Here is a 26480-nt window from a genome sequence, read left to right as displayed (position 1 = left end):
TTAATTTGGTCGATTTTTATCGAAATCGGGAAGGGGATTTTTGTTTTATGTTTGCGTAATCAATGTAAGAAATCATTGATTTTTGAATCGCTCTTTACGCTTGTCATGACTACAGGCTAAATACAAGCAGAGAGCCTGCCCCAAACCACGCTCTGCTCACATGCAGAGTTCCCAAGAAACATTAAACTGAACTAAGTGACAATGGGGAAATCCCAAGCGTACTGCCCACTAAAAAGAGCTCACTTATTAGGTCATACCTTCATGTTGTTCAATGCACCGTGATTGTGATTAACCTTGTGGTCTTAAGACCGAAAAAAACATTTTTACAAATTAAAATATACATGTACAACTTGTGATACACACTGAGTTATCAAAATATGAACCGTCCTAATCTCTGGCCCGGCATAAGTTGATAAGGGACTACTCTTAATAACAAATAACACAATGGATATTAAGAAGCACAATGTGTTTATTATTCTGAGAACAGCATGTATATCCTGTCATTTAAACACGAAAGCAGCAAACGTAAAATGGGTTTGCAAACTAGCTGGCAGTGGTTTGATTTATAAGCACAAGAAAGTTCCCAAACAATTTGGATAAATTCCTACATGTGGTGAAGTGGTACATGTACTGACAGAAGCCATAGCTCAAGGTCTGCCCACACAACATTGTTCCTCCATTTCCTTCTCAAACTATTCTCCTTGACAAAGTCATACGAGAACGGAAATAGCTAGTATTGTTTGAGTATGTGGCAAAATAGGTACATGTGGAAAATGAATATGACCTCAATGGTATACATATTTACTGAACAACAACAATAACAATAATAGGGTTTTGACACATATCCACATTGGTTCATAGTCTTTCAGTTTCTTAATACCAAATGTGAATAGGATTTTTGATTTTGAGGTCGTTAAGTAGTGCAGTAAAATGTTTTGCAGACTTGATGTCCGCCTTCTTTGACCAATTCATCAAAAGATGCACTGCATTAAACTCCCGACAATAGAAACATTTCAAAAAGCATTTTCCCCGATGAAGCTAATGACTGTGAACCTGTCATGTGGTCGTCCTTGGACGGCGGATAAATTTTAGGGATCAGGGAATGGCATAGTGACTTCCTCGGTGACATCACCGGATGAGGCTTTTAAGACGAATTGCCGAGGAACGATGTTGTAAACATACAATTTTCATCTAGTTTTGACTTTCAAACTCAAATATCATTTCGGAATGCAATTATCCCACCACAACCCCATAAATTTTTCCAGTCCTCATAGTAAAACAGAAGTGGCTAATATCATTTCGCATTTTTTTAGTCTTTGGGTATATTATTTAATGTATATCAGGATCAAAACGTTTCAAATCTGGACGTCATGGAACTGCTTTGTATGAAATGTTTGACGGAGAAAATGCGAGATTCCAAATTTAAGCAAGTCATCTAAATGCGTTATTTTAGATTAACATCTCAGCAACAATGCTCACTTGTCTCAAATGTGCACTTGCCATATTACATAACTTAAAGAGAATTTCAAATACGCTGTACATGCATTTTGGATATGCCAAAGAGTAGTGAAAAGATGAATCAACATCAAGTTGAAAAGAAATTCATTCCACAGCCATTTCAAGCAATCAATTTACAGCAGCATGGCACATACTTTCGGGTTCTTCTTAAAGTGATGAGAGAGAAGAGTACAACCATGGAAAGGAAAATTGGGCAATATTCATATGGCAACATCTCCATAGTGAACCTAGTTTTTGGAATCCAAAAATTAGGTTTGCATTTGTCTGCTGGTTTAGCTTTACAAATCGTGTCTGTAGAAATTGTTGCTAATGCATGCAATTTAAATTTGCCAGATTTTCTTAACCCTCCATCATTAACAACATTGACAAATTTCAGGTGGACTAGACTTTGATACAGAAGGTAAACTTCTTTTACTTTGGACTCAGTTTTTTTGAGTTTCTCCACCACATGAATACTCGACAATGCCAAAGAAAGTTGTCCTGTTTCATGTATGAAATCTGCACCTTGATACGCTGGAGACTTGCATTCATTTGCTCTGCAACTTGACTGTTCAGCATCTTATATTGTGGGTAAGCATCAAGTCTATATCCACTTGAACATGCTGAAAATGCACAAAGAGAAAGAAAGACAAATGTCAGATGAGTAAAAGTTACATTTGATGTCGGGCAAGACAACTAAATAAAACCATCACAATTATCACAGCACTTCATAGTTCTGTTGAAGTGGTATTTTCAAGGAACATTTGACAAAATCAAAAACAAATACAGCTAAACTTTAACAAATTAAACTTCTCGAGGTATTCTGTACTACGGACAAGCACAACAATTACCTGTATGATAAGGCCAGTGCAAACTGTCGATGAGGAACTTTGCGTTTCGAAAATGGCGAGGTTCTCGGTTAAGACAATATGAGTGCAAGTGGCAAGCGTTGTCATACATAACGACTGCAGGAGCTGAAAAATATAGAAACAAAATAAAAAGAGTGCAAAAAGTTTGTGCGTTAACACCTCTGATTAACTATTACAGAGTGACATTCAGCAAAATTCAGCACAGAACTGGAAGTATCGCACGTAAGCTCAGACCCAGCCAAAAAAAAGTCCTTATAAATTTTAAGAATATTCTACAATAAGAACAGCTGTTGGAAAACTCTGAAACTTACTGGATGAAGAATCCATTAAATTCATATTAGCACTGCACAATCTATAAGTCTCTAACACAACTTTCTTATTGAAATAACCCCCCCCCACCACTTCCATCCTTTGACATAGATGGTCTAAACACCTACAGTAGTCATGGGAAAAAAACCTGCAAGGAATTTCTCTTTGGGCAGCTGCAATCAATTTCTCTAAGACCAGGACGGACCTACAAAGTGCATTAATGTGTTGCTAAAAGGTATTTTGAGGGTTATTCCAATGCATCTTTACTTTTAAGCTAAAAAGTATTTTTATATTCCATGTCAGGTCATATTCCTGACCAATAATATGATGTAAGTCGAAAGAAAAAGCCTCAAATTTAAAACAGTCTGTAGACAAATATGTATTCCATTCTTTGTTGATGTTGCTTAAATACATTCTGTCAAGTTTGATAATTCCTATTTATTGGCAGAGCACTAAGCGTCAATCCCATTTGCATACCTGCAACTGTTGTAAATAAATAAAAGTTTGAATAAATGACATATCACACATTGAGTAGAGTGCAAAGATACACAAACACCTATCTAAGATAATTCATTACAGCGACACTGTAGCGAAATTTTTTGTCACCCATGTTCCCTAACTGTGGTTAAACTTTTAAAAAAGTGTGGACTCACTAGTTGCAAAACGGGTAAGTAACAGAGTGAATGGAACATTTGGAGATTCAAACCGCTCCATGATCTCAAAACTGTAGCAAATGCCTGAAATGGTAACATTTTTAAATAATGAAAAAAACACAGCAAAACACAAAAAGGAAAAACACACCAGTTAGGTGAAGAGCACATGATACTGAACACTAATTGTTGTACTTATTGAAAAGTCTGATTAATCAAAAGTCAAGTGACCTTTAAAACAATGCATCTCTACTTCAACCTAATTCAATACCCACAACAGTAACAGCACACCATAACTCACAAGTGCATGAACACTTTTTTCTTGTGGGTGGGGTTATCAGGGCATTATGGGTCATCCCAATGATGAAAAATCCTGAATGTTTTCCAAATTTATCCAACAGTACACTTAAGAAAAATGTCCAATTCACTGACGCAATGTTTTTCTCTGATATTAAATATGATAAAGGAAACATGCAAGAGCAATTAAAAAATGTTTACTAAAAATTGTTTCAAGAACAGAAAGTAATGGTGGCACTGTCTCCAAGGTCATTAATGACAACATCAGGTCTACATACTATGATCCCATTTGACACATCTTGCATTTGTTTAGATACAGCTGCAGGCACTGAATAGGAAACTTGCTGGCAGCCTAGCACTTCAGTCCTTTAGCAGAATACATGAAGCATCAGTTAAAAATTAAAAGTCTATACAATCACCAGCAATGGATCATTTTTTATGAAGTAAGGATACCAGGAGATTAGGTAAGAACACGTACCATGCTCACAAAATGCTGCAAATATGCCTGGACTCATCTGCCATATGTTTTTGTTTGTTTTCGACAATCCCCGATGGAACAACTTTTACGGTCTATGTCCACTGAGTAGACTCCTCTGTGTTTCTTCTGTGGCAGGTTAGGCCAAAAAGCAACGCCACAAAATTCATTGCTAGCTTCATCAGTGGTGACACTATTTGCTTCGATACTCGTTGGTATGGTTGCTGGTGCTGAAACAATGGAGTTTTGGAAAGGCATCCAAGTTCCTCCAACACAGGAATAAGCACATCCGGAAGGTCATCTTGGACTTCATAAAAGTCTGCAAGCAAAGGGCACTGGAGACAAAATAGGCATAACTATGCATTACGAGAGAGAGACAATACATGGTTCACACGTAGTCACTTCCTATTTGACCTTATGATAATAACAGTACTATGCTGTTGAAGGAGGCTAAGCTGTAAATAAACTTGCAGGCTTCCACAAGAAAGCAGAACAATTCTCTTTTTTTATTTTAGTCAACTGATCAAACTTTGCAGGCAGAAATAAAGAGCAAGTCCAGAATTTCTGTTTACTTTTATTTAACAGGTTAGAGTTATGTTTCATGCAAAAGTTAGGTACATGTATTGATGCCTGTAGTCTCTGCCCTTCGAACATTAACCCATGTTGCAGAACAGTGATAACCACAGTATTTCAACAATACTAGGGATGGTAACAAAGGAAATCAATGCACCATTATAGATCTCAAACATGTGTGAGAAACTAACTATAAACTATTTCAACAGGGTATTCACATATCATGTCCTCGGCTGAGGCAGCAGTGTAACTGTGATCTAAGAATTGAAAAAAAAGTGTTCATCGACACAGTTTGCAACTATCCACGTTCAATTGCTAACAAGAAAAGTTGTAAACAGCATTCATGCTTGTACATGTGCCTTGGCCATGAGAAGCAGCAGTGATTGTGGCCTGATTATCAAAGTCAACCAAAATCCACTTCAGGCCCATGATGTGTAAACATTCGGGGAAATCCTTAAACACATCTGCAGGAAAATTTAAACCAAACGGGCAAACACAAGCCAATTAGTAAAATAAAATGAACCTTGATTTTACTTCACCTTCGTTACGTAAAAAAATCTATGTGCCAAGCCTGTGTATTGTTGATGGGCATCAATACGTATGAAGCCTGTGTATGGTTGATGGGCATCAATACGTATGAAGCCTGTGTATGGTTGATGGGCATCGATACGTATGAAGCCTGTGTATGGTTGAGGAGCATCAATACGTATGAAGCCTGTGTATGGTTGAGGAACATCAATACGTATGAAGCCTGTGTATGGTTGATGGGCATCAATACGTATGAAGCCTGTGTATGGTTGATGGGCATCAATACATGTACGTATGAAGCCTGTGTATGGTTGATGGGCATCAATACGTATGAAGCCTGTGTATGGTTGATGGGCATCAATACGTATGAAGCCTGTGTATGGTTGATGGGCATCAATACGTATGAAGCCTGTGTATGGTTGATGGGCATCAATACGTATGAAGCCTGAGTATGGTTGATGGGCATCAATACGTATGAAGCCTGTGAATGGTTGAGGAGCATCAATACGTATGAAGCCTGTGTATGGTTGAGGAGCATCAATACGTATGAAGCCTGTGTACGGTTGATGAGACTGCGAGTGCGACTGATAATGTATAAAGCTTGTGCATTGTTGATTAGTCTAACTTGATTTTAATTAAAACAAATTTTAGGTCTTACCGGTACCAGCAGCTGCCGGGTGTCCCCCAAAGTCTTCAGCTGCTCTGGTAACGCCTGTAGAACTGGTAGTGGGTCTGATGTCGGGCATATGACAATGTGGATGTGTCACATCGCTGCGCTGCTTTCGCTGTCTTTTCAGTTGGGGCAAGGCTGTGAAATTTGTGGTTCTGCTTTCACCAAAACGTTGAGTTCGGAGGTTGAAACCGTGCCACTCTTCTGAATATTTAGCTCGTTCCGTTTCGTTTTTATTTTTAGGGGAAATATTACTTCTCTGAGACATTTTGGCCAGCCGCGGATCACTCAGGAGGGCAACTGACGATTACTTGGAAAGAACACGTGCATGCGTGACTGAAATAAGCTGCAGGATCTAGGAGGCCGGGCGCAAGCGGCATGCGCATATCATATGCAGCGCACATGTACATGTACTGAACATGTACATGTACATGTGTACATTGTACACTGTACTGCACACACATGTACAGTACATGTTGATATACCTACTTTACATGTACTACTTCGGAATACATTTGCATGTTCAAGCTCCGCCCACAACGTTCGCATCGGATAATGCTAAAACATTATACACGGCTGAAAAGTAGGCTACGCTGTCAATAACCTCTCCAATCGCCATTTATAGATCTATTCACTGGTTCCAGTGGCAAATGCGACATTTCAACTGTCTTGCTAGGGTACCAGCCCAACCCCCATTGAAACGTGTATGGTTGTATTCGAGAATTGAGCTTCACACGTATCGACGCATATATGCCTCCCATTTTACCCCGATTCACAGAGAAAGGTCAAAGGTCAAAAACCTAAACCGGTTTAACACTGTTACGGTAAAAAATGTTGTAATTTATTAAATGAGATAGTAAAATGCAGATTGATCTCGCCTTATTATTTTATAGAGTAGGCGACAAACTATGTTTCAAGTTAACTGTGATCGAATGTCTGAATTTATTTCCATTATCCCAGGAATAAATCATATGGAGGAGGTGGTAATTTTTAACTGACGCAGTGACGGTAATTAACTTGATTGTTTGACCCGACCATGACCCGACTATAGGGGTGACTTAACAGTAACATGTCTCAGTTTATAAACAAGATCCTTTGCCCGTCTCGTGATATTCGTTGTTTTTGCGCAGTTATTTGAAGTATCACATCACATTTCTAAGTCATGCAGCTAGCTTTTGCCGCCAGTCATCATGCAAGTAGATATGCTAGACGTATATCGCGTACTGGAGTATTTTTAAATGCCGTTTTGAGAGTAAGACATGGAAGAGGTGGAAGTGGGACTACGTTGCTGTCATTGTGCACGGTGAGCTCTTCACTATTTAATTCGTGAATTCCTAGATTTGTCCATCTTTACCTGATCGTGTTTGTCAGTCGTATCAGTGTTCATTCGTTTTACCGTCAAAAGGCATTTTTCGGTGGAGAATCTGGCAAGGTCCGACAGGTCTGACTTTCACCCAAGTAGGCCTAGCTGTTTGTTACGAATACGATGCATGGAGCTAGTATGAAAGCATGGCGGTTTGAAGTTCTTCGCTCCATGTTTGACAAGAGACATTCCATGTTGAACAAGTAAATTTTTGATATGTGAATGTTGAATAAGTAACCAAAAACTGTTTGGCATTCATAATTCAGGGTACACAGCCGATGGAGTGCAAAAGGGACAAACAAACTGTGCCCACTGTACATACATGTACATGTAAATTAAGTCATAGCTTGATTTGAAGCTTTGCATGGTGGCAGTTGAATTAGATGTGGGCTCGTGGGTACACCATGGAATCAATCTTTTTTTGAAGACGTGTGGTTTTTAAAAGAAGTGGTGAGTTGGGACAGACGCTATAGTTGGGGCGTAATAGGTGGCCTAAATACATGTAAAGTCAAACACACATAAGAAGAGCACTGTTAATACAAAGTCACATTTATAACAAGGATAGTTTTAGCTCCCAAGTCTTTGTTTTTTCTTTGTTTCCATGACTGATAATACAAGGTAACTACATGTATTATAACAAGGTAATTTGTGAAGTCCCAAGGACCTTGTTATAACAGTGCACTCTACCTCCATGAACAGTGTTCCACTGTAACTAGCACTAGGCTTCTACTTCTAGTACTACTCAGTTATTAGGCCGTAACTACATGTATAGGATTCCTACAAACGTGACAATTACAGTACCTTTCCTAATATTTGGGCACATATGATGTTAGGACTGGGAATCGTTACAAGTACATGTACATGTAGGCCCCCTACAACGTTATTTGGGACCATCCCAACCAGAGTTGTAATGACTTGAGTCAGTGGCTCAACTTGCATCAGATGTGAGTTGCAATTTTAGTGACTCGGCTCGAGTCCAGTTGGGTAAGCAATTGAAGTTGACTCAGTACTGCTGAAGTTACTGCAAAATAAATGATTTGGCTTGAATCCCTGATCAGGCAACAGAGTGGTCAACTTCAGCAAAACCTACAAGCACAAAAGCACCCCTGTTTTGTGAATTTTAGACTTTAAGTTGGTCATATCACTCATTCATTTGCGCCTCAGGAAATGTTTATTAAATCTTGAACTGTGTAATTTACCATGCACCCAACTCAAAAGAATACAAAAATGATGACAAAAAATGACAACAACAGAATTGACATGTGTTAACCCCATAATCCCAAACCTGATACTCATCAAGTTTCACACTTGATACTCGCTCAAGTTTCAACAGGCACATGCCAGTTTACAACTTGTTTTCATTTGATTTTTGGAGCTGAGAAATTAGGCACGCAAGGTGAAAGTTATGTAGTGTTCAGTTGTCTGTGATAGGAAGTGTATGTACATGTACGTATACTATGTACATGGATGTTGGGTGTGATATACATGTACATGTAGGTTGATCAGTGTGATGGCTTGATTTTTGCATGATCAGTAAACCTTGCTGTATGATCTGTTTATTTTTTCGCTTTCAGATGATTCCTTTCTTCAAAAAAAGGTTTTGAAGTCAGGAAAGATTTAAAGTGCTATGCAATAGCCTGTTCATGTTGAGGGGTTCCGTACACCAACTCATAGCTGCTTTATTTTTGAATGACCATGCTGATTTGAAATACCAAACAGCCTCATGAGACTCACAATTTCACATGCCTCTACATATGCATACATGTATACTACATAGTACATGGACATACTGTTTATTGGTGAACATTCCAAATAATGGGCGTGAGAGGCTGGATGTGGGCTGGTGTTTGCCTTGTGACATAATGCATGCATGTAGTGGTAGTGTGGTTACATGTTCATGTATACAAAGGAAAGTCCTACTGCTATATTTACGTATGTATAAGCATTAAAATTATTTGTGAAAGAAATGATGTATTTTGTTTGGCTCTTTCTGCTTTTGGACAGTGCTCTAAGCAAGGTGCGACCAAGCTTCACTCCAACTTCTTGTACTTAGCCACACAGACATTATTCTCCAAGTCAACCCTACATGTGCCTTCCAGGAGGAATCTTTGTAGTCATGGTGACAGTGAAGACATAAGCACATCAGAAAGGGGAGATGGAAGAAGTGAGCTCGGAGAGAGATCAAATAATGAGCCCAGAGTACCATTTTATGATATTGTCATAATTGGAGGTGGCATGACAGGATGTGCTATGGCTTGTGCATTGGGTAAGGGAGTTACATGTAGTTTAACTCTTTCACCCCAAAATTTGTATAAAAGCCTGGTGGATTTGTCTTTTCTCTTGATTCTTTTCAAGTAGCATTTCCAAGCAGCTTTGTTTAATATTTGTTATTCTTTTAATGAAAATTAGGAAGTAATATTTGAAGCTTTGCATGGTGGAAGAGAAACGAGAAATAGGTTTACGGGTACACCATGGAATAAATCTCTTTAGGGCGGTGAGTGTTAACTCAACGTTTCGGCCAGTGTGCTCTGGTCATCCTCAGGAGCCGGACTGGAGTGAATAGCTGGACTATCGACCTTTCCAAGCCCTCTCCCAGGATGCTAGGGTCTCCTATACCCGAAGTCCCCTCCTCCCCCACAGCATAAGGGTCACCTATACCTGAAGCCCCCAACCCCTTACTGCCACAGTATGTCTACCGTACTGGGCCCTGGCCACTTCCCACCAGCTCAGCAGAATCCTGCAGTCAGCTAACATCAAAGTCTATCATTAAGCACCCAACAAGCTGCAGGCTGCACTTCACACCCATAAGGACAACCACCCACCCAGCAGTCGCCCCAGTGTACATGTGTATCGCATTCCATGTGAATGCAGCCAAGTATACGTTGGAGAAACCAGCAGTAACTTCCCCACCAGACTCCAAGAGCACCATGTGCATGGCCGACGAGGAGAATACGACAAGTCGGCCATGGTCAAGCATGTACACTCCACGGACCACGTCATTAATGGGACAAAGCAGAACTCATTGCCCCCATCTAGAACTGGCTCCCAAGAAGAATCCGAGAAGCCATCAAGATTTTCCGGCACAACACCACACCCCAAGACATCGGTTTCAAGCTCAGCAACATCTGGCGCCCACTACTAGCACCCAAGCGGACCCCCACTCCCGGGCAGTAGGGTCCCCTATACCCAAAACTCATGCCAGCCACCACGTTACACAACCCGCGAATCCCGTTCCACACTTCACTGCTTCCGGATCACCTAACCCAGCTATCCACTCCAGTCTGGCACACTCTCCTGAGGACTGTCAGAGCACACTAGCCAAATGTTGAGTTAACACTCAATGGTTCTTTTACGAACCACACCTACCCCAAAAGAGATTTATTCCAAACCTGTTTCTCAGGAAAATTAGGAAGAAAAGATTTTTAGAAGGTCGTTGTACATGTACTTACAGTATTACATGTACATGTACCCCAAAATGTGTGGATTTATCTTCAGGCAAACTTGAATTCTTAATTCTGATTGGTCGATAAATGGCAACAAACAGTATGACCTATAACTGTGTTGCATTGTCCATGTCAAGTCCAGCATAATGCAATGTTCTAACTCCACACAATGTGCTATTTTTACACTAAAAGCAAAATGCACACCTTCAAACTTTACTGTCATTTCAAGGGTGGGGTGTTTGCACGCATAGGTCCCTATAACATCTTTACTGTGCCTCAAGTTTGCTTGAAGAAAAATTCGTTATCACGCTCGCACTCGTGGAACACAGAATAATGTACATGTAGACGTTTGTGTCCAACATAACACTCGGCCTTCAGCCTCGTAGCACATCGGACATAGACATTCTACATTATTCTGTGTTCCGCTCACACTCGTATGATAACCAATATAGTTACCCTTTTCCTGTATGCACACTATAGGAATTCCCATAGACCAGTAGATGTATCAGGCACATCCGATTTTCAAGATTTTCAGTTTTTAAAATTCTTCACAAATTCATAACTTCATTTAATAGACGTTTACACCCACACAAATGACTGTGTAGTGGCTAGTCTAATCTGACAGGCAACCTCCATTTTTAGCCTGATTTTTTAAGCCAGGCCTGCCGCCTAGTAAAGAGAGCCCAGATTGTGCAGGTTGCATAATTTTGTTTGTTCACGAAATTAGCCCAGTGCGTTACCCTAGAGGCGTCTTTTCAAATGCAGCCGGATTAGCAAGCAGTGGTACTGTATCACTCATCAATGGAGCACTTTTGTCCCCACTGACAATCCGCTGGCACTGAGTGCCACAAACAGTAGTATACTGTTTCAGAACAGTATACCTCCACCTGTCCACTAATACCAACTGAAGAATGATGGCAAATCCCAGCAGCTTGGTCTTTTGTTACGAGTACTATCTTTTGTTACAAGGCCTAGCTCTTTTGTCTGATATCTGTCACCACAGCTATGCGTACATATACAAACCCAAGATGCCCAATTCCAGAAACCCTGGAGGCAAGGGTTAAAGGAGTTTTATATAAAAATGCAATTTGCAAAGTTGTTTTGCTCTACAGGACTTGAAGCTTCACTTGATCCATACAAGATATTGATGGTTGAGGGTGGTGACAAACCAAAGGCATTACCTGAAGACTTGTCTGGTAATCAATATAGCAACAGAGTATGCGCTCTTAGTCAGAGTTCTGTGGACCTGCTCTCAAGTAAGAAACTTTCAATTTTACTGAAATAGTCCTTAATAGGGAAAAAAAATTCTTGTTTCAATCTTCGTTGGCGCTTACATGAAGGATTCATTCCTAGTTGTTATCATGTTCATACTTGTAATGCAAAGAGTTTTCTGGAACCTACGCCCCCCAACAAACTGGAAAAGAAAACAAAATGATTCCCTTACCGGTTCGTATCATTTATTACTCTTTTTGAGGTTTACAAAGCTCCCTTCTCCAGCACATGGTTTGTTCTCTCATGAAAATGACTGACGACCCCATACATGTACATGTATTACATGTACATGGTATACATGCACAGTACATGCACATGGACATGTGTACAATTAATAGTGTGATCCTTACTGGTACATGTACTTTATGGTTTGAAGCCTTTACAGAGGTTTTGCAGGGTACAACTACTTGTAACAGTGTAATTCATAATCATTTCTGGTCCATGGTTGGAAGTCAAGGAGCAAATCTAAGGATATTCAATCAGCTGATAGTTTATGAGTATTGCTTGTCAATGGTTCAAAACTTACATGGACATGTACATCTAGGTTTTCCCATACACTGTCAATTACATATGACATATACTCGGTAATGAATACATGTACATGTATATTACAGTTGTTACATGTTTACGTATATGTCACTCAGCTTGACCATTGTACAGTTCTGATTTTAAATGTTTCTATCAGGTATTGGAGCCTGGTCTCGCATGGTCAGCCATAGAGTACAACCTGTGCGTAGCATGCAGGTGTGGGATGCCTGCTCAGATGCTTCTATCTCATTCAGAAACAACCAGGAGATGAGTCCAGACCTTGCCTTCATTGTAGAGAATGATGTAACTGTGGATGCACTGAACAGACAACTAGAGCAGCTTGGAAATAGAGTTAAGATTCAGTACAATAACTCTGTCAGAGAGATTAAGGTATGCACATGGGTCTTGTTGGGGATCTTATGGGACAACTTTCATGTGAGCAATAAATGTTCTGCTATCTGAGCATATCAGTTCAATTTTGAAACAGAATTGGACTTAAAGTACAGTGTGTGTTAGTATGCATACCCATACACTGTACACAGAGGTATGTGTGCAAAACACTTAAAACCTGGGATTTTGTGTGACTTGTGCTGTGCTGTATATGTAGTCCATCAGCAAGCGAACCTTTAGCAAAGATGTTTTTGTAGAATTACATGTAGATTTAAAGTTCACAGGTTGTGCAGGAAATCCTTAAAGTGTAGGCTACATGTACCGTATGTACTTAAAATCTACACTCAAACAATAGTGCCCTGAGGTACTAGGATGACGTATGGACAACCTTAACCAAAATCCATACTGCTGCTGAAAATTTAAATTTTACACTTCCTGCAAAAAAAAGACATTTTAGTTAGAAAAATAATGTAAGAAGTAGCATTCATGAAAAGGCTTCTTGTTGCATGTTTACTACCTGAGAAAGTTACATGTATCTCGCTTGAAAATTATCCTTCTGAAGCAAGTCTGACATGGAGAGTATGTCCTAAAGATGTCATTCAGGTTGTTTTTTACTTAGACTTGTGAGCTTAAAATCGCTGAAATTGTTACATGCATCAGTACCTGTCATGAATAAGTAAGAAACATCTGTAAAATGATGTGAAGCATGAGTCTTAGACAAAACTCCCAAAGCAAACTAACATCAAAGGACTGTTGCAGTTGTCTGTATGTCAGTTTAAGGTCTCACTTGACAGAAAATGCAGGCCAACTTACTGCACATCAAGTTTCATCAGAGGAATTTGCATTATTTTCAAATTATTTTCCAGGTGCCAGACCAGAGTGTGTCAAATGAAGACAGCTGGGTGCAAGTCGAACTAGCAAGTGGCCAAGTCATGAAGACGCGCATTCTGATTGGTATGTCCAAACACCATGTACACCAGTGAAGTGACTCGTATTTACAAATGATGAATTGCTGACATGGGTGTTTCTTAGTCTTCTTTTGTTGCACTGCACTTAATATTTCTAGCAATGATGCAAAAGAAGGGGTCTCCAGTCATTATTTGTATAACATGATTTGAGGATGAACAGTTGATTTATGGCTCCCCCAAGTTCGGTACTTCAAAAAGCTTCGGTCTTTTGAGAACAAAAAGTGCACATGAGTCAGTGTATGGCTGTGCTGATAGGACAGACTATTGCATGTGTGCTTAGCTGTTACCCAATAGCCTCATACTGGGCGTTCACTGTTGGAATACGGAACTAGCTCATTGGAAGTTGACATCTAGTTGCCTCAGTTTCACCTGAGGAACTATGCACCTGAAATAGCCATTTTACCTTACTTCAGACATATTCAGTTTCAATTCAGTTTTTAGGACAGGCAGCATGTACGTGTGCCGCCATCTGTTCATTCTTAGAATGTATTAGAGCATGTAGAATGTAGTGATGTTTGAGCATGCATGTACCTTGCCCTTGTGACACTTCCACTGAACTGTTCTTTGGGAACAGTTTGGTATGTTAGCATGTTTGACTTACTAGACAGCGAAAGTAGCGACTGGCATGTGATGACGCATGGGCCAGTGAAAGTTCTGCTCTCAATCATGCGCACATACATGTATGTGTATATAACAGATATACTAATGTACATGTATGTTATGCCATTGCATGCAACACAAGTAAAGTGTATCAATTTACATGTACAAGGGTAACTGGGAAGAGGGGAGGGCCTCATTAGTTGGTGTGGTTATAGATTCAAGCAACACAAAGCCCCTTTTGTTTTTTCCAAATTGTCAGTGGGAGGGTCACAACAACGGCACATGCTTTAACCATACATGTGCCTCCACCTATATATGAATGCCACTGAGTCATGCCTACCTACATGTTCAAGAACTGTAGTTACATTTCAAACTGAAATGGCATGGTGAAAATGACTACGATGTATTCCTGAAATAAAAACATGACTCAGATTTGTAGGAGTGGACTGCACTGCTAATAAAGTATTTACGATATACAGTGTCTAAGTATGGATCAATTTGGAAGTGTTGTGATAAAATGGCAGTTATTTTTTGTTGAAGGACAGTAGATGTGTGACAGAGGTCACAAAAGTGCACCTGTGTGTCTACAATATATATATAATCAATATATCAAGATCACATGAATTGTTGTGAAGAGTGTCAAATTCTTTGAGTACTTATAGTACACCACATGTATAGATGTACCTACATGCATGTACGCGTTATAAACTCTGAACAGAGCCTGTGAGCAAGCAGTTTTGTCTTCATTTTCACACAGTTTGGTAACATCCAATCCACTTAATTCAAGCAGATTAGTTAAATGGTCAGAGGTTTTTCTGTGTCCAATTTTAATTTCATTCTTTGATGTGCTGCATCTTGTGAGATGCACATTATTCATGAATGTGTGGATTTGACAAACTGAACTGCCTCTTCTAAGAAGCACAATTTTTTTCTCTCTTGTGAAATGACACCCTGAAGCAGCCATCCCAATATTCTCCTGTCACTGTCGTCATGCCATTTGTCGAAGATGTTGGACATCCTACACATATTGGTCCCTGCAATGTGCCACTGACCCTTGTGTGCATGTGTACGAAACACTGTAATGGTGAACATGCTTCCTGCTGTTTGGTATCGTGTGTGGCAGCCAATTTCACGAAACCTTACGCAGTGGCATAACTCCATTTACACCACATTTCATTGCATAAGTTGCACAACAAATTTAAGATCAATTTCACGAAACTTATACACTGTATATGACTTACGCAGCAAATTATGGCATAACTTACGCAGTCATTTCAGGTGGTGTAAGCTGTGCCAAACAAAGCGAAAATGAATGATTTGACTTGCTTATCGGGTCCGGTTAAGCTTCATCATTGCTGAACTTATTAAGGATTATACGAAAAACTAACAACTTTGTTCCAGAGGTAATAATAAACTTGTTTGGCTGTGAGAAAATTGCAACACTTTTTTACTAGTTCCGACGAAGAAAAGACAAAAACTTTTTCAAAATGGGGGGCGGATGTGATTCAATGACAGCTGGCTGCTGTTTTATTGTAAAAGAACAGCTGGCATAAAAGCCATTATTGTCCTTGTCCAAGAAATGTAATATTATTAAAACGTGGCGCATCAACACAACTTTTCAGGAAATTGAATGTAAGCATGTTGCGCAGCTACAGCATAAATTTGTGCTTATGCATGGTTCAAAGTTACACCACGTTTCGTGAGTAAGCTGCAGGTCTCATAATATGTTTCTTTTGTGTAGCATTTCCATTTATTATTTCTTCTACCTTGCTTAATTTAATGTACATGTAGGTGCAGATGGTGCAAGCTCTGTGGTCAGGAAGCTATGTGATTTTCCCTTTGTACAATGGAAGTATGACCAATCAGCAGTGGTTGCTACACTCCATCTATCAGAGGTAGAAAAAGATTTGCATTCCATGATGAGCTTATAAAGAAATGGCTTTGCTCTGTGCATAAATTCAGTGACAATTGTGTAGCTAAATCGAGGCACTGTATTCAGGAAGCACCCTGTAGTACATGTAATGGCAAAGCATTATAGCTACACTTATCCTGAGAAGGAAACTTGGTTGATTATTTCACTGATGACAGAATCAGTAACAATACCTGTAGTTTGGCAGTTTAAAATGATACATTTTAGTCCTGACAGACTCTCACACCATATTGCCCCTGCTAATCAAGCCCATAAAGCCATCTCAGCTTCCAGGGCAGAATACAGCTCCAATGCAGCCTTTTCAGAAAAATAAATGTAGTAATCCTCTGTGCTCTCACAGGTACCCCAGGTGCAGAAAGGCAAGTACATGTACATGTAGTGGTAAAGCAACTTGTTGTAACTGGATGTTGCATTTCAAACTCTGACCTTTTGGGTGCGTTTGAGCCAGCTACTCGTGTTAACATGAGTATACTCCTGAGCATACGGAGTATGACCCACGAATCAGCAAGAGCATGTTCTTGGTAGAGGGGGATTATACTCTCACCTGAGTGTAATGTGCACGCATCCTGTTTGTGTTAACAGGAGTAACTGCATAAATGTGCCTTATGATTGTGATTTGCAGACCTCAATCATTAGGCAACATGGCCCCCATAATCTCAAAAAGAGAACCTTACAAACAGGGTACATTTACCCTCTTCAGCACTTTTCCAGGAAAGTATCTTTAACCACTTCCTGCCGGGGACTCCGGAATCGGAGACGTATGGTTTATATACGTGGCCGGGGTCTCCGAACTCGGACAAAGGAAACAGGGCCCTGTAACAAAAGACCGTACTCCGAACAAAAGACCAGGCTGCTGGGCATTACCAACATTTTTCACTCTCAAAAGTGGTGATAATCCAGCCTTGTTTTGAAACCGTATACCAGGGTTTGGGGCATTGAGAGCCAGCGGATTACCACCGGGGACAAAAGCGCAGCGATGAGCCCCAAAGCACCGCTGCACACTAATCTGGCCCCAATTGAAAAGAGGTCAGCAGTGCACTGAGCCAGGTTCATGAACAAAAGAAAGTTGCATAACACCGCATGATCTGGGCTCTCTTTACAAGGCTACAGGTCTGGCTGAAATACTCGGGCGTCAATGAAGGTCACCTATCAACTTAGAGTAGTGCCTAAAGATTACTTTGTGCGGCTATAAACAACCGTTAAATTTAATGATGAATTTTTGAAGGATTATGAAAACGGAAAAAATGATAGTCATGCCGGCCCAGCATCATCAACATTGAAAAATGCCTCGGCATGAAGTGGTTAAGGCGCTTTCAGGGTAAGAGTGTTTAAAAAAACAAATCAACTAAGTACTCTGAAACACAGGGGTGGGCTGTGTTTATCAGTGCCTACATGTACAGTATGTTTCATTAAAGCACCTCACCCACAGATTCTGTATCTTGATTGGCCAAAAGTGTGTCGTATGATGCTTTCCAGTTTTACTGTATGGAGTTTTTGTACCACCTCTCCAAAAAGACTTTGCACATGTAGCCTCGATCTGAAAAAGAACTATACCCATAGCATCTAAAGAACTATATCTGTAGCAAGATGCTCGTACCCAGGTGTGTATTTGGGCTACCTTTATCTGTCACTCTTGAATCTGTTAACCAGGCTATGTACTAGCTACAAATTGAATAGGTTAAGAGAATGAAGATGCAAATAGTCAGGTCTGATATGTCACATACTGTATGTTGTCGGTACACACATTCTAACGTCACACACGATTTGCAAAATAGAACACCGACGTATTGCTCTGTGTTTTATTATTGATTTTTAGCTTAAATGGTGCAGAATCTGCCAGTGAGGTGTTATAAAACAAATATTGACTGCCTTATCTCTAGGTATAGTAAAACTATAGACTGCTTCAGTGATTCATGGAGCATTCTTTCACCGAGGAAAAATAAAATGCTTCATGGCTCACCTCAGGAGGCTAGTTTTACTATGTCACCCAAAGATTCAATATTTGTATAATATTTGTACTTTTTACTGGACGCTGTGAGGTCTTCCTTTTTCACTTTGATTTAAATCTGTGTCCGACAGTCAAGTTGATTTGGCATGTGTGTAATATGACTGACTTCATTGATCTGTGTATTTCTGCGTGTTAGCCAACAGAAAATGTGGTTGCTTGGCAGAGATTTCTTCCTACTGGACCTATAGCAATGTTACCGGTGAGTGATTATGTCATTATGAACCACCACCATGAAGTACATGTCTAGCATAGATAGTCTCTGGTTATATTAGAATGTGACGTTGGGATGTAAGATTAGTTACACATTTCTTGACTTACTTTGTTTACATTGCTTCCACTTAGCAAGTACATGTACATGTATGTTGCATTTAGCATGATGATATGAAAGCGTGTTAGGGACATGGTGAAAAATGTTTTCTCCTCTTTGAGCCAGCTCATATTTATATGCTGATAAGTTGTACATACAATTTATTCCTCATACTTACAACATACATGTATATTGTATGTACGACTAAAAAATTATAACTCCTTTGTACGAACTGTATGTCATACATGCAACTGTTCATACAGATGACATATTCATGTTATTGAGCTAAGATTAACAAGTCGTTGGTACAAAATACTGTACTGCAGCATGTGAGTCATATGCACAAGATACCGGTCGTAGTTATGAGTTTAAAATTCATAAATTGTACTTAAGTACATATAATACATACGTATGAGGTACAGGCTGTATGTACAGTGCAAGATATAACTCATACATGACATACATATACGATGCCACTTGTTTGGGTTACATGCAGCTGAGGACGGAGAGAATTTATTTTCACACTGTCCCTAATGCAGCTTGAAAATGTGCCTAGAGAAAGCATTATGTGGATCATCATTGTTAAGGAGTCTAATGATGGATGTTGATGATCCCTGAGAAGACAGTTTGGTTGGTTACAGTACATGAAACCTACTGTAGATACATGTACTTGAAATATAGAGGGGTGTTGGGATTATACATGTAAATGTACATGTACATGTAAATGTGAAGCCCAGGGTTTTTCCCAAGGATTGGTGTGCGCTTAATGAGTAAATGATCACAATCGCAATGATTCTCCCAAAAATTCTGTCTTTAATACTTCTAGGTACCCATTTTTCCTCTAACCATATTATTAATGATCTGTCCATTGACCGTTTGAGACTGGTTTGTGTACAAACAATGTAGTGCATTGCCAGAGAAAACATAACAGTTTGACAGAAAGTTAAAATTTGAACAACTGTAGCCTGTTCTTTTTCACACATTTGAGTGTGAAAATAAGGAAATCCTTTTAAATTATTAGGATATACAAAGTAATGGATTGGAGCGGGATTTGAGCCTACGAACTCCGGAATATCATACCGGTACTCTACCAAATGAGCTATCTAGCCCTATGTTGATGGTTCTTCCCATTTGTCAGTATCCTTGTTAACCCCTTCTGCCGGGGATTCCGGATCTGGACACGTATGCTTTATATGCGTGGCCGGGGTCAAAGGGAACAGGGCCTTGTAACAAAAGACCGTACTTGGAACAAAAGACCAGGCTGCTGGGAATTACCAACATTTTTTCACTCTCAAAAGTGGTGATAATCCAGCCTTGTTTTGAAACAGTATACTACGGTTTGGGGCATTGAGAGCAAGCCGATTACCACCAGGGACAAAAGCGCTCCACCACCGCAGCGATGAGCCACACAGCACCGCTGCATACTAATCTGGCTCCTACTAAAAAGAGGTCAGCAGTGCACTGAGCCAGGTTCGTGAACAAAAGAAAGTTATATAACACCGCACAATCTGGGCTCTTTTTACAAGGCTGCAGGCCTGGCTGAAATACTCGGGCGTCAATAGATTTTCTCCGTCAGGCTAGAGGGGCCACCAGACAGTCCTTCACGTGTTTGTTAGTGTCCAGTAAAGGAAGATAGGAATTTTTAAAGAATTTTGAAAACAGAAAAAATGATAAATATCCTGGCCCAGCATCATCAACATTGATAACTGTCCCAGCAGGAAGTGGTTAAGGGCCGCTAGTCAGAAGCCATGAAACCTGAAACAACATATTACCAGGGATCATGCCCCAACTACATGCTGCAACCCGGGAAGTGGTGAAATGGGATTACTCAGGAGGATTTGGCTTTTGAAACAAATATCATTAAACAAACTGTAAAGGAAAACTGGCTAGGTGCTTGCATATTAACCACTACCTGCCGGGTGGATTTCTCTTGAGCGGGATGTGATGGCAGGACCTTCTCAGGTTTTCCGTTTTCAAAATTTGTCAAAAATTCATGTGTTCATTTACTGGACGTTTACACCCGCACGAACGACTCTCTGGTGGCTACTCTTGGCTGTCAGACAACCTTCAATGACACCCAAGTATTCAGCCGAGGCCTGCAGCCCTGTAAAAGAGAGCCCGGAATTGTGGGGTGTTGCATAATTTCCTTTGTGCCAGTGAATGCCACTAGTGTCCTTTCATACGCAGCTGGATTAGTGAGCAGCAGTGCTGTGTCACTCATCAATGGTGCCCTGGAACACTTTTGTCTGCAGTGCTAATCCGCGGGCGTGCTATTCCCAAAACAGTGGTATACTGTTTCAAAACAGTGCCGGATTACCTTCGAAAAGTGGAAGGCGAAAAATGATGGCAATTCCCAGCAGCAGGTCCTTTGTTCCGAGTACAGTCTTTTGTTACACAGACCAGCTCTTTTGTCCAAAACCGGGCACCCCGGCTCTGTGTATAAACACATGCTGCCCAAAACCAGGCTCTCCAGCAGGAAGTGGTTAATCATATATTAAATCTACTTTAAAGATTGAAATCCATTTTACATTATTTAGTGCAATTGAAATTGAAACCTTATTTTCAAAATGTTCTTTTGTATTTGCACAGTATTGCATTATTTTTGTATTTCCTGTCTAATGTACCCGGATGTGGATATTAACAAGTCATGTCTTGTACAATATTCAAACTTACCTCTATAGCTGACCAATGAGTTGAGTTCTCTTGTATGGAGTACCACTCATGCTCAAGCCGAGAGTCTTTTAGTAATGAATGCAGAGCAGTTTGTGGATGAAGTAAACAATGCATTTGTAAGTTGAACAGATTTTTTTCTGTTTTTTTAACCTGTACAAAGATTCAGGTATAGGACGTAGATGTAGGTGTCCAAAAGACAGACTGCAGTTTGTCCTGTTTGTGAAATAGCATGTAGAAAACAGACATCTTTTGAATATGAGCATTTTCAAGACATCACATTATAGAATTTGCAGAATGTTCCCTATATTAAAACAATATTTTTGACAATGCCATACTGAGAAAGTACTTGTTGCCATTTATAAATGAGAGGGAAACTTGAAGTCATGATTTGGCGTTTTGCCAACATTATTTATTAAGCTGTGTATTATAACTCATAAGACTTTGTGAAGGAAAGTGTGAAACCTGTTCAGGTGGGACTTGAACTCCCCCCCTTCCTCCAATGTTGTAGTCAAGACCATGCACAAGACCAATCAAAACCAGTCACAAGACCAGACACAAGCAGCTGTGTGAACAGTGATAAAGAAATGCTTTTGTTGGAGTTGATCTGAATAGCTTGAATTCTGACTGGAGGTCTTGTGTTGGTCTTGTGAACACTGCTAGCCTCCTGCTTACTGGTGCATACATGTATATCTTAACCACTCATCATCCGCCAAACTTAATGGGGTCAGATGAATGTCTTAATCAGTAGAATATAATGTTGATACAAAAAGCTCTGTACCTTATAATACTTTACCACACACTGTGTGAAGTAAGTGCTCATTTTTTAGCCATATTGCCATTTTTAGCCATTCTTCAGTGAACATAAATGGAAAAGTTGTAGGATTTCAGGTATTAAATAATTGATGAAGATTTTCCAAATTTCTCTTTTTTATTTATCAAAGTCAATAAAGTCAACTTTGACCTTTGTTTGCAGTGGGATGACAGCCACAAAGACCAAATGGCCACTAGTGCAGGTGAATTTCTGAACAGTATGTTGTCATTTGTCCAACCTGATGGGTCAGCGGTCAGACAGCTACCACCTAGTGTGTCCAGTATCTCATCAGCAAGTAGAGCTATATTCCCCCTGTCTCTTGGACATGCCTCACACTATGTCAAACCACGTGTTGCTTTGATTGGGTGAGTATTACTTCCATAATATATTGGACATGTACATTTGTAGATTGTTGAACTGTTAGGTCATTCATCAATCCCTCCACCTCCTTGACCTGAGTTCTGTTTAGTTTTAATGTGTTTAAGAGGATTCCCATTGATCCCTTCCACTTGTGTGAAAACTCATGAGCCTAGTAAGTTAGATGAAGCAGTATTTGCTGAATGTTTCGTGGAGCATACTGTGTATAGTCAATGTTACCGATGGGAATCCACTACTGGCATCACTCCATCCTCTTTCTACACTTCATTATTGAGTTACTGTACTCCGAGTGCATCTGCAGTGCAACCCAGGACCTTGCAGTAACCCAGTTCAGTATTCCAACAGTGCATACCCAAGTGAAGTGCATCTTAGGTCAGTTTGGAGCAGCAATACAAGTGTCTGAGGTCTGTCTTATCAGCCATATGCCAACTGGCACATGTGCTTTGTTCTCAAGTGACCGTACCTTTTTCAAATACTGAACTATCTTGTTGGCATCAATCTGCTGAACACAATTTATGTAAACCAGAACTTCCAAAAATATTTATGCAACACAGACTTTGCCATTGCAAAGTATTGTGAATCTGTTCTGATTTCCTTGAAGCTGTGAAAAATGTGATTGAACTGCTATGAGTATAGAAACACAAAAAATAAGCATTCACTAATAACAGGTTGCCAGTCAGGTGTCATATGACATCACAGCCGAGTTTTGCTAAATGCCCGGCAATATTGTCTGTTTATTTGCAATTCCACAATAGATTGAGCCTAGTTAGGCCAGTTAGTCTACGTAATACAGGAATTCATTAATTTGATTGTAAAAGGCCAGATCAGCTAGGCTTGTCTGCTTTGTACTTCCCATGTAGGGTATGAAAAACATTGTGCAGTCTTGTAAATCTTGGAGTATCCTCAGTTGTTTCTTCCAGCTTTGCCATCATTTTCCCAGCAGTTTTAACACCTGGAATGTCCAGACAAAAGTTGTGAAACAAATGCTTGCAGTCTGCCCAGGGGAGCGAAGCCCAGTTAACTGAGCAAGTTACAGTAGTAAAAGAATGCTTAACAGTCATCAGACGCCATTCAAACATAGTTTGTTTTATCATTGTTTGAATAGTGATGCAGCTCACAGAGTGCATCCCATGGCTGGCCAAGGTGTCAATCTTGGATTTGCTGATGTTGTATGTCTCAGAGACTCCCTAGTTTCAGCAGCTACTATGGGCAAAGACCTCGGTATGTGCAGTACACACTAACTTCAATATATCACCAACCTTCAAAGACTTTAAAATTCAATATAGAAACCAACACAGTGCTGCAGAAGAATCAGACATCTTTAAAACATTTCTTCTAAAAATAGATACATGTTTGTCTTGTATTGTGGTTTCCTAGTTGAACCACTGTGCAAGCCTTGTAGTGTGGGCGTACGCGTATCCTATTCAAATACAGTTTATTTTTCTCTGATCCTAGGTTGCTTGTCACATCTCCTTGAGTACGAGACCAAACGACAGCAAGGGGTTATCCCTGTTGTTGCAGTCATTGATGGCTTGAAACGCCTCTATTCAACAGACAATCCCATTCTGGTGTTGACACGGAGTCTGGGACTACAGGCAACAAATGCCATGACTCCATTGAAGCAACGGATCATAACCTTGGCTGCTGGAAGGTAGAATCATGTTAGAGATGCCATCAACCATTTCACTTACCAACAGATCTAGACTCCAGACATCTGTGTGGTCCAGATATCACAGATGCTAATTGTGAAAGCTTGTGGCACACAGTGCTATTCTGCATATGAAACTGAAGAACAAAGTGCACAACTGCCAGCTGTGACAGTACAAATCAAAGAAGTAGGTTTAGAAAGCATTATTTCTAGCAAACATTGTAATGAAGGCAATTAAGAAGGGCATTTGAATGGCAGTGTAGGACAGACGGCTATCCATACATGGAAGAGTCTAGGGAACGAATATGTCTGCTGCTTACTGATAGGCAAGATGGCTGTCCAAGCATCCTTTACATCCTCCACCTCTTAACCTTTCCTGCCAGGTACTTTAAACAATGCAGTGCCTACACACGGGCGATTTGCAATATCTTCGGTTTTCAAAAATCTTCATAAATTCTTATTTTTTCCCCCTGAACCCTAAACCCCATGGAGTGACTGTCTGGTGCCTACTCTAAGTGACAGACAACATCTATTGACGCCAGAGTATTTCAGCCAGGCCTACTACCTTGTAAAAGGAGCCCAGATTGTGTGGTGTTACGTAAGTTTCTTTTGTTCCCGAACTGGCATAGTGCGCTGCTGGCGTCTTTTCAATATGGGCCAGATTAGCATGCAGTGGTATTTTCTCGCTCATCACTGGAGCATTGGAGTGCTTTTGTCCCCGGTGGTAATCTGCTTGCGATGAATGCCACAAACAGTAGTATAATCTTTCAAAACAATGACAGATTTCCTCCGTTATTGACAACTGAAAAAATTCCTAGCAGCTCTGTCTGTTTTTCTGAGTTCGGTCTTTTGTTACAAGGCCCACAGCTCTTTTGTCCGATTTCGGGTACCCCGGCTATACGTACAAACCCAAGGTACCTGAAATCAGGCTCCCTGGCAGGATATGGTTACTGATGTACCATTTAATGTTAAGGTGAAGCATGGAAGGAGATGGACATTAACCACTCCCTGCCGGGCGACCCGTTTTCGAGTACATAGGCTTTATATGCAGAGCTGGGAGCCTGGAACTGGGACAAAAGAGTTGAACCTGATAACAAAAGACCGTGCTCAGCACAAAAGACTGAGCTGCTGGTCATTACTGACATTTTTTTGCTCTCAATAGTGGAGATAATCCAGCCTTGTTTTGAACAGTACACCACGTTTTGAGGCATTTTGAGCGAGCAGATTACCACCAAAAGCTCTTCACCACCACAGCGATGAGCCACACAGCACCGCTGCACGCTAATCTGGCCCCTATTGAAAAGAGGTCAGCAGTAACACCGCACGATCTGGGCTCTTTTTCCAAGGCTGCAGGCCTGGCTGAAATATTCAGGAGGCAATGAATTTTACCTGCCAGCTTTAGAGTAGTGCCCAAAGAGTCCTTCATTTTGGTATAAACGGCCATTAAATGAAATGAATTTTTGAAACATTTTGAAAACGGAAGATCTTGAAAAGGACCCGCCATCTTGTTTTGCTCAAGAAAATCCACCCGACAGCAAGTAGTTAAAACAGTTTGAATATTGTTGAAAGAGGCAACTGCAAGAGGTATAGCTGAGATTCATGCAGTAAGTGGATTAAAATGTATTGAATTTGTTTAATATGGCTGTCTGAGAGTCCACTGTTTAATGCAGTTCTTGTATTGAAAATGTTCAATTGTTAATGCTAACCCTAACCCACCCTGTATAGTTGGAGTCTGAATTACCGAGTCAGGTTGGACTGGGCAATACTTACAGTCTGAACAGAGCCCCGAGGATCAATTGTGTACCTGACATTTGGAAAGAAACAGCAAAGCCAGGCTCTTCCAAGCAAAAATCTTGCTAAACAAAAAGTGCTTTATATGAAGAAATTTTAAGGACAGCCGCCAATTTCACGGAACTACACAATGACACAGCGTCTCTAATATGCCACAATTTATGGCATAAATACCAAGCTTGCACAAAATTATGGCATAACTTTAACAAATCGTTTTGGGTGGCATATGTAGCATTTTAAACAAATCTGGAAAGAGCAGTTCTTTAATTATGCTAATCGTCTTCACAGTAAGGCTCATCACTATTTATGGTTAATACAAGGAAAACAGTGGGGAACGGTATAAAAAACTTGTTTGAGAGTGACACAACTTTAAAATTTGTATCCTGATTTCGATGAACAAACTTTTGGTAAATGACAAGGAAACTTAAACTCTTTGATGATTGCTGTAAATTTACAAATGAACAGCTATCATAAAAACTGTGATCAGCATCATTAAATATGC

At 40.1% G+C, this 26480-nt stretch overlaps 2 protein-coding genes across 2 annotated transcripts; one reads left to right on the top strand and one right to left on the bottom strand.

The window, feature by feature from the left end:
- Positions 1–451: 451 nt before the first annotated feature.
- Positions 452–6313, bottom strand: LOC147800507 (uncharacterized). The gene is made up of 5 exons (XM_087146597.1): positions 5857–6313; positions 4101–4432; positions 3329–3412; positions 2349–2471; positions 452–2120 (listed from the first exon to the last, which is right to left on the bottom strand). Exons 2-5 carry the CDS (start codon positions 4135–4137, stop codon positions 1930–1932), a joined length of 435 nt encoding a protein of 144 aa, XP_087002723.1. The 5' UTR covers positions 4138–4432; positions 5857–6313; the 3' UTR covers positions 452–1929.
- Positions 6314–6729: 416 nt separating this feature from the next.
- On the top strand, positions 6730–25824 carry coq6 (coenzyme Q6, monooxygenase). The gene is made up of 11 exons (XM_022232949.2): positions 6730–7171; positions 9236–9497; positions 11787–11930; positions 12632–12864; positions 13731–13818; positions 16224–16327; positions 18507–18569; positions 21359–21466; positions 22324–22526; positions 23645–23760; positions 23995–25824. The coding sequence occupies exons 1-11, from the start codon at positions 7031–7033 to the stop codon at positions 24192–24194; spliced, it is 1662 nt and encodes a 553-aa protein (XP_022088641.2). The 5' UTR covers positions 6730–7030; the 3' UTR covers positions 24195–25824.
- The last annotated feature ends 656 nt before the right edge of the window (positions 25825–26480 follow it).

This window comes from Acanthaster planci, linkage group LG01 (genome assembly GCF_054643075.1).
Source record: "Acanthaster planci isolate LZ-2023a linkage group LG01, COTS_SCS, whole genome shotgun sequence".
Classification (NCBI taxonomy): domain Eukaryota; kingdom Metazoa; phylum Echinodermata; class Asteroidea; order Valvatida; family Acanthasteridae; genus Acanthaster; species Acanthaster planci.
This window is presented reverse-complemented; position numbering and strand designations above follow the sequence as displayed.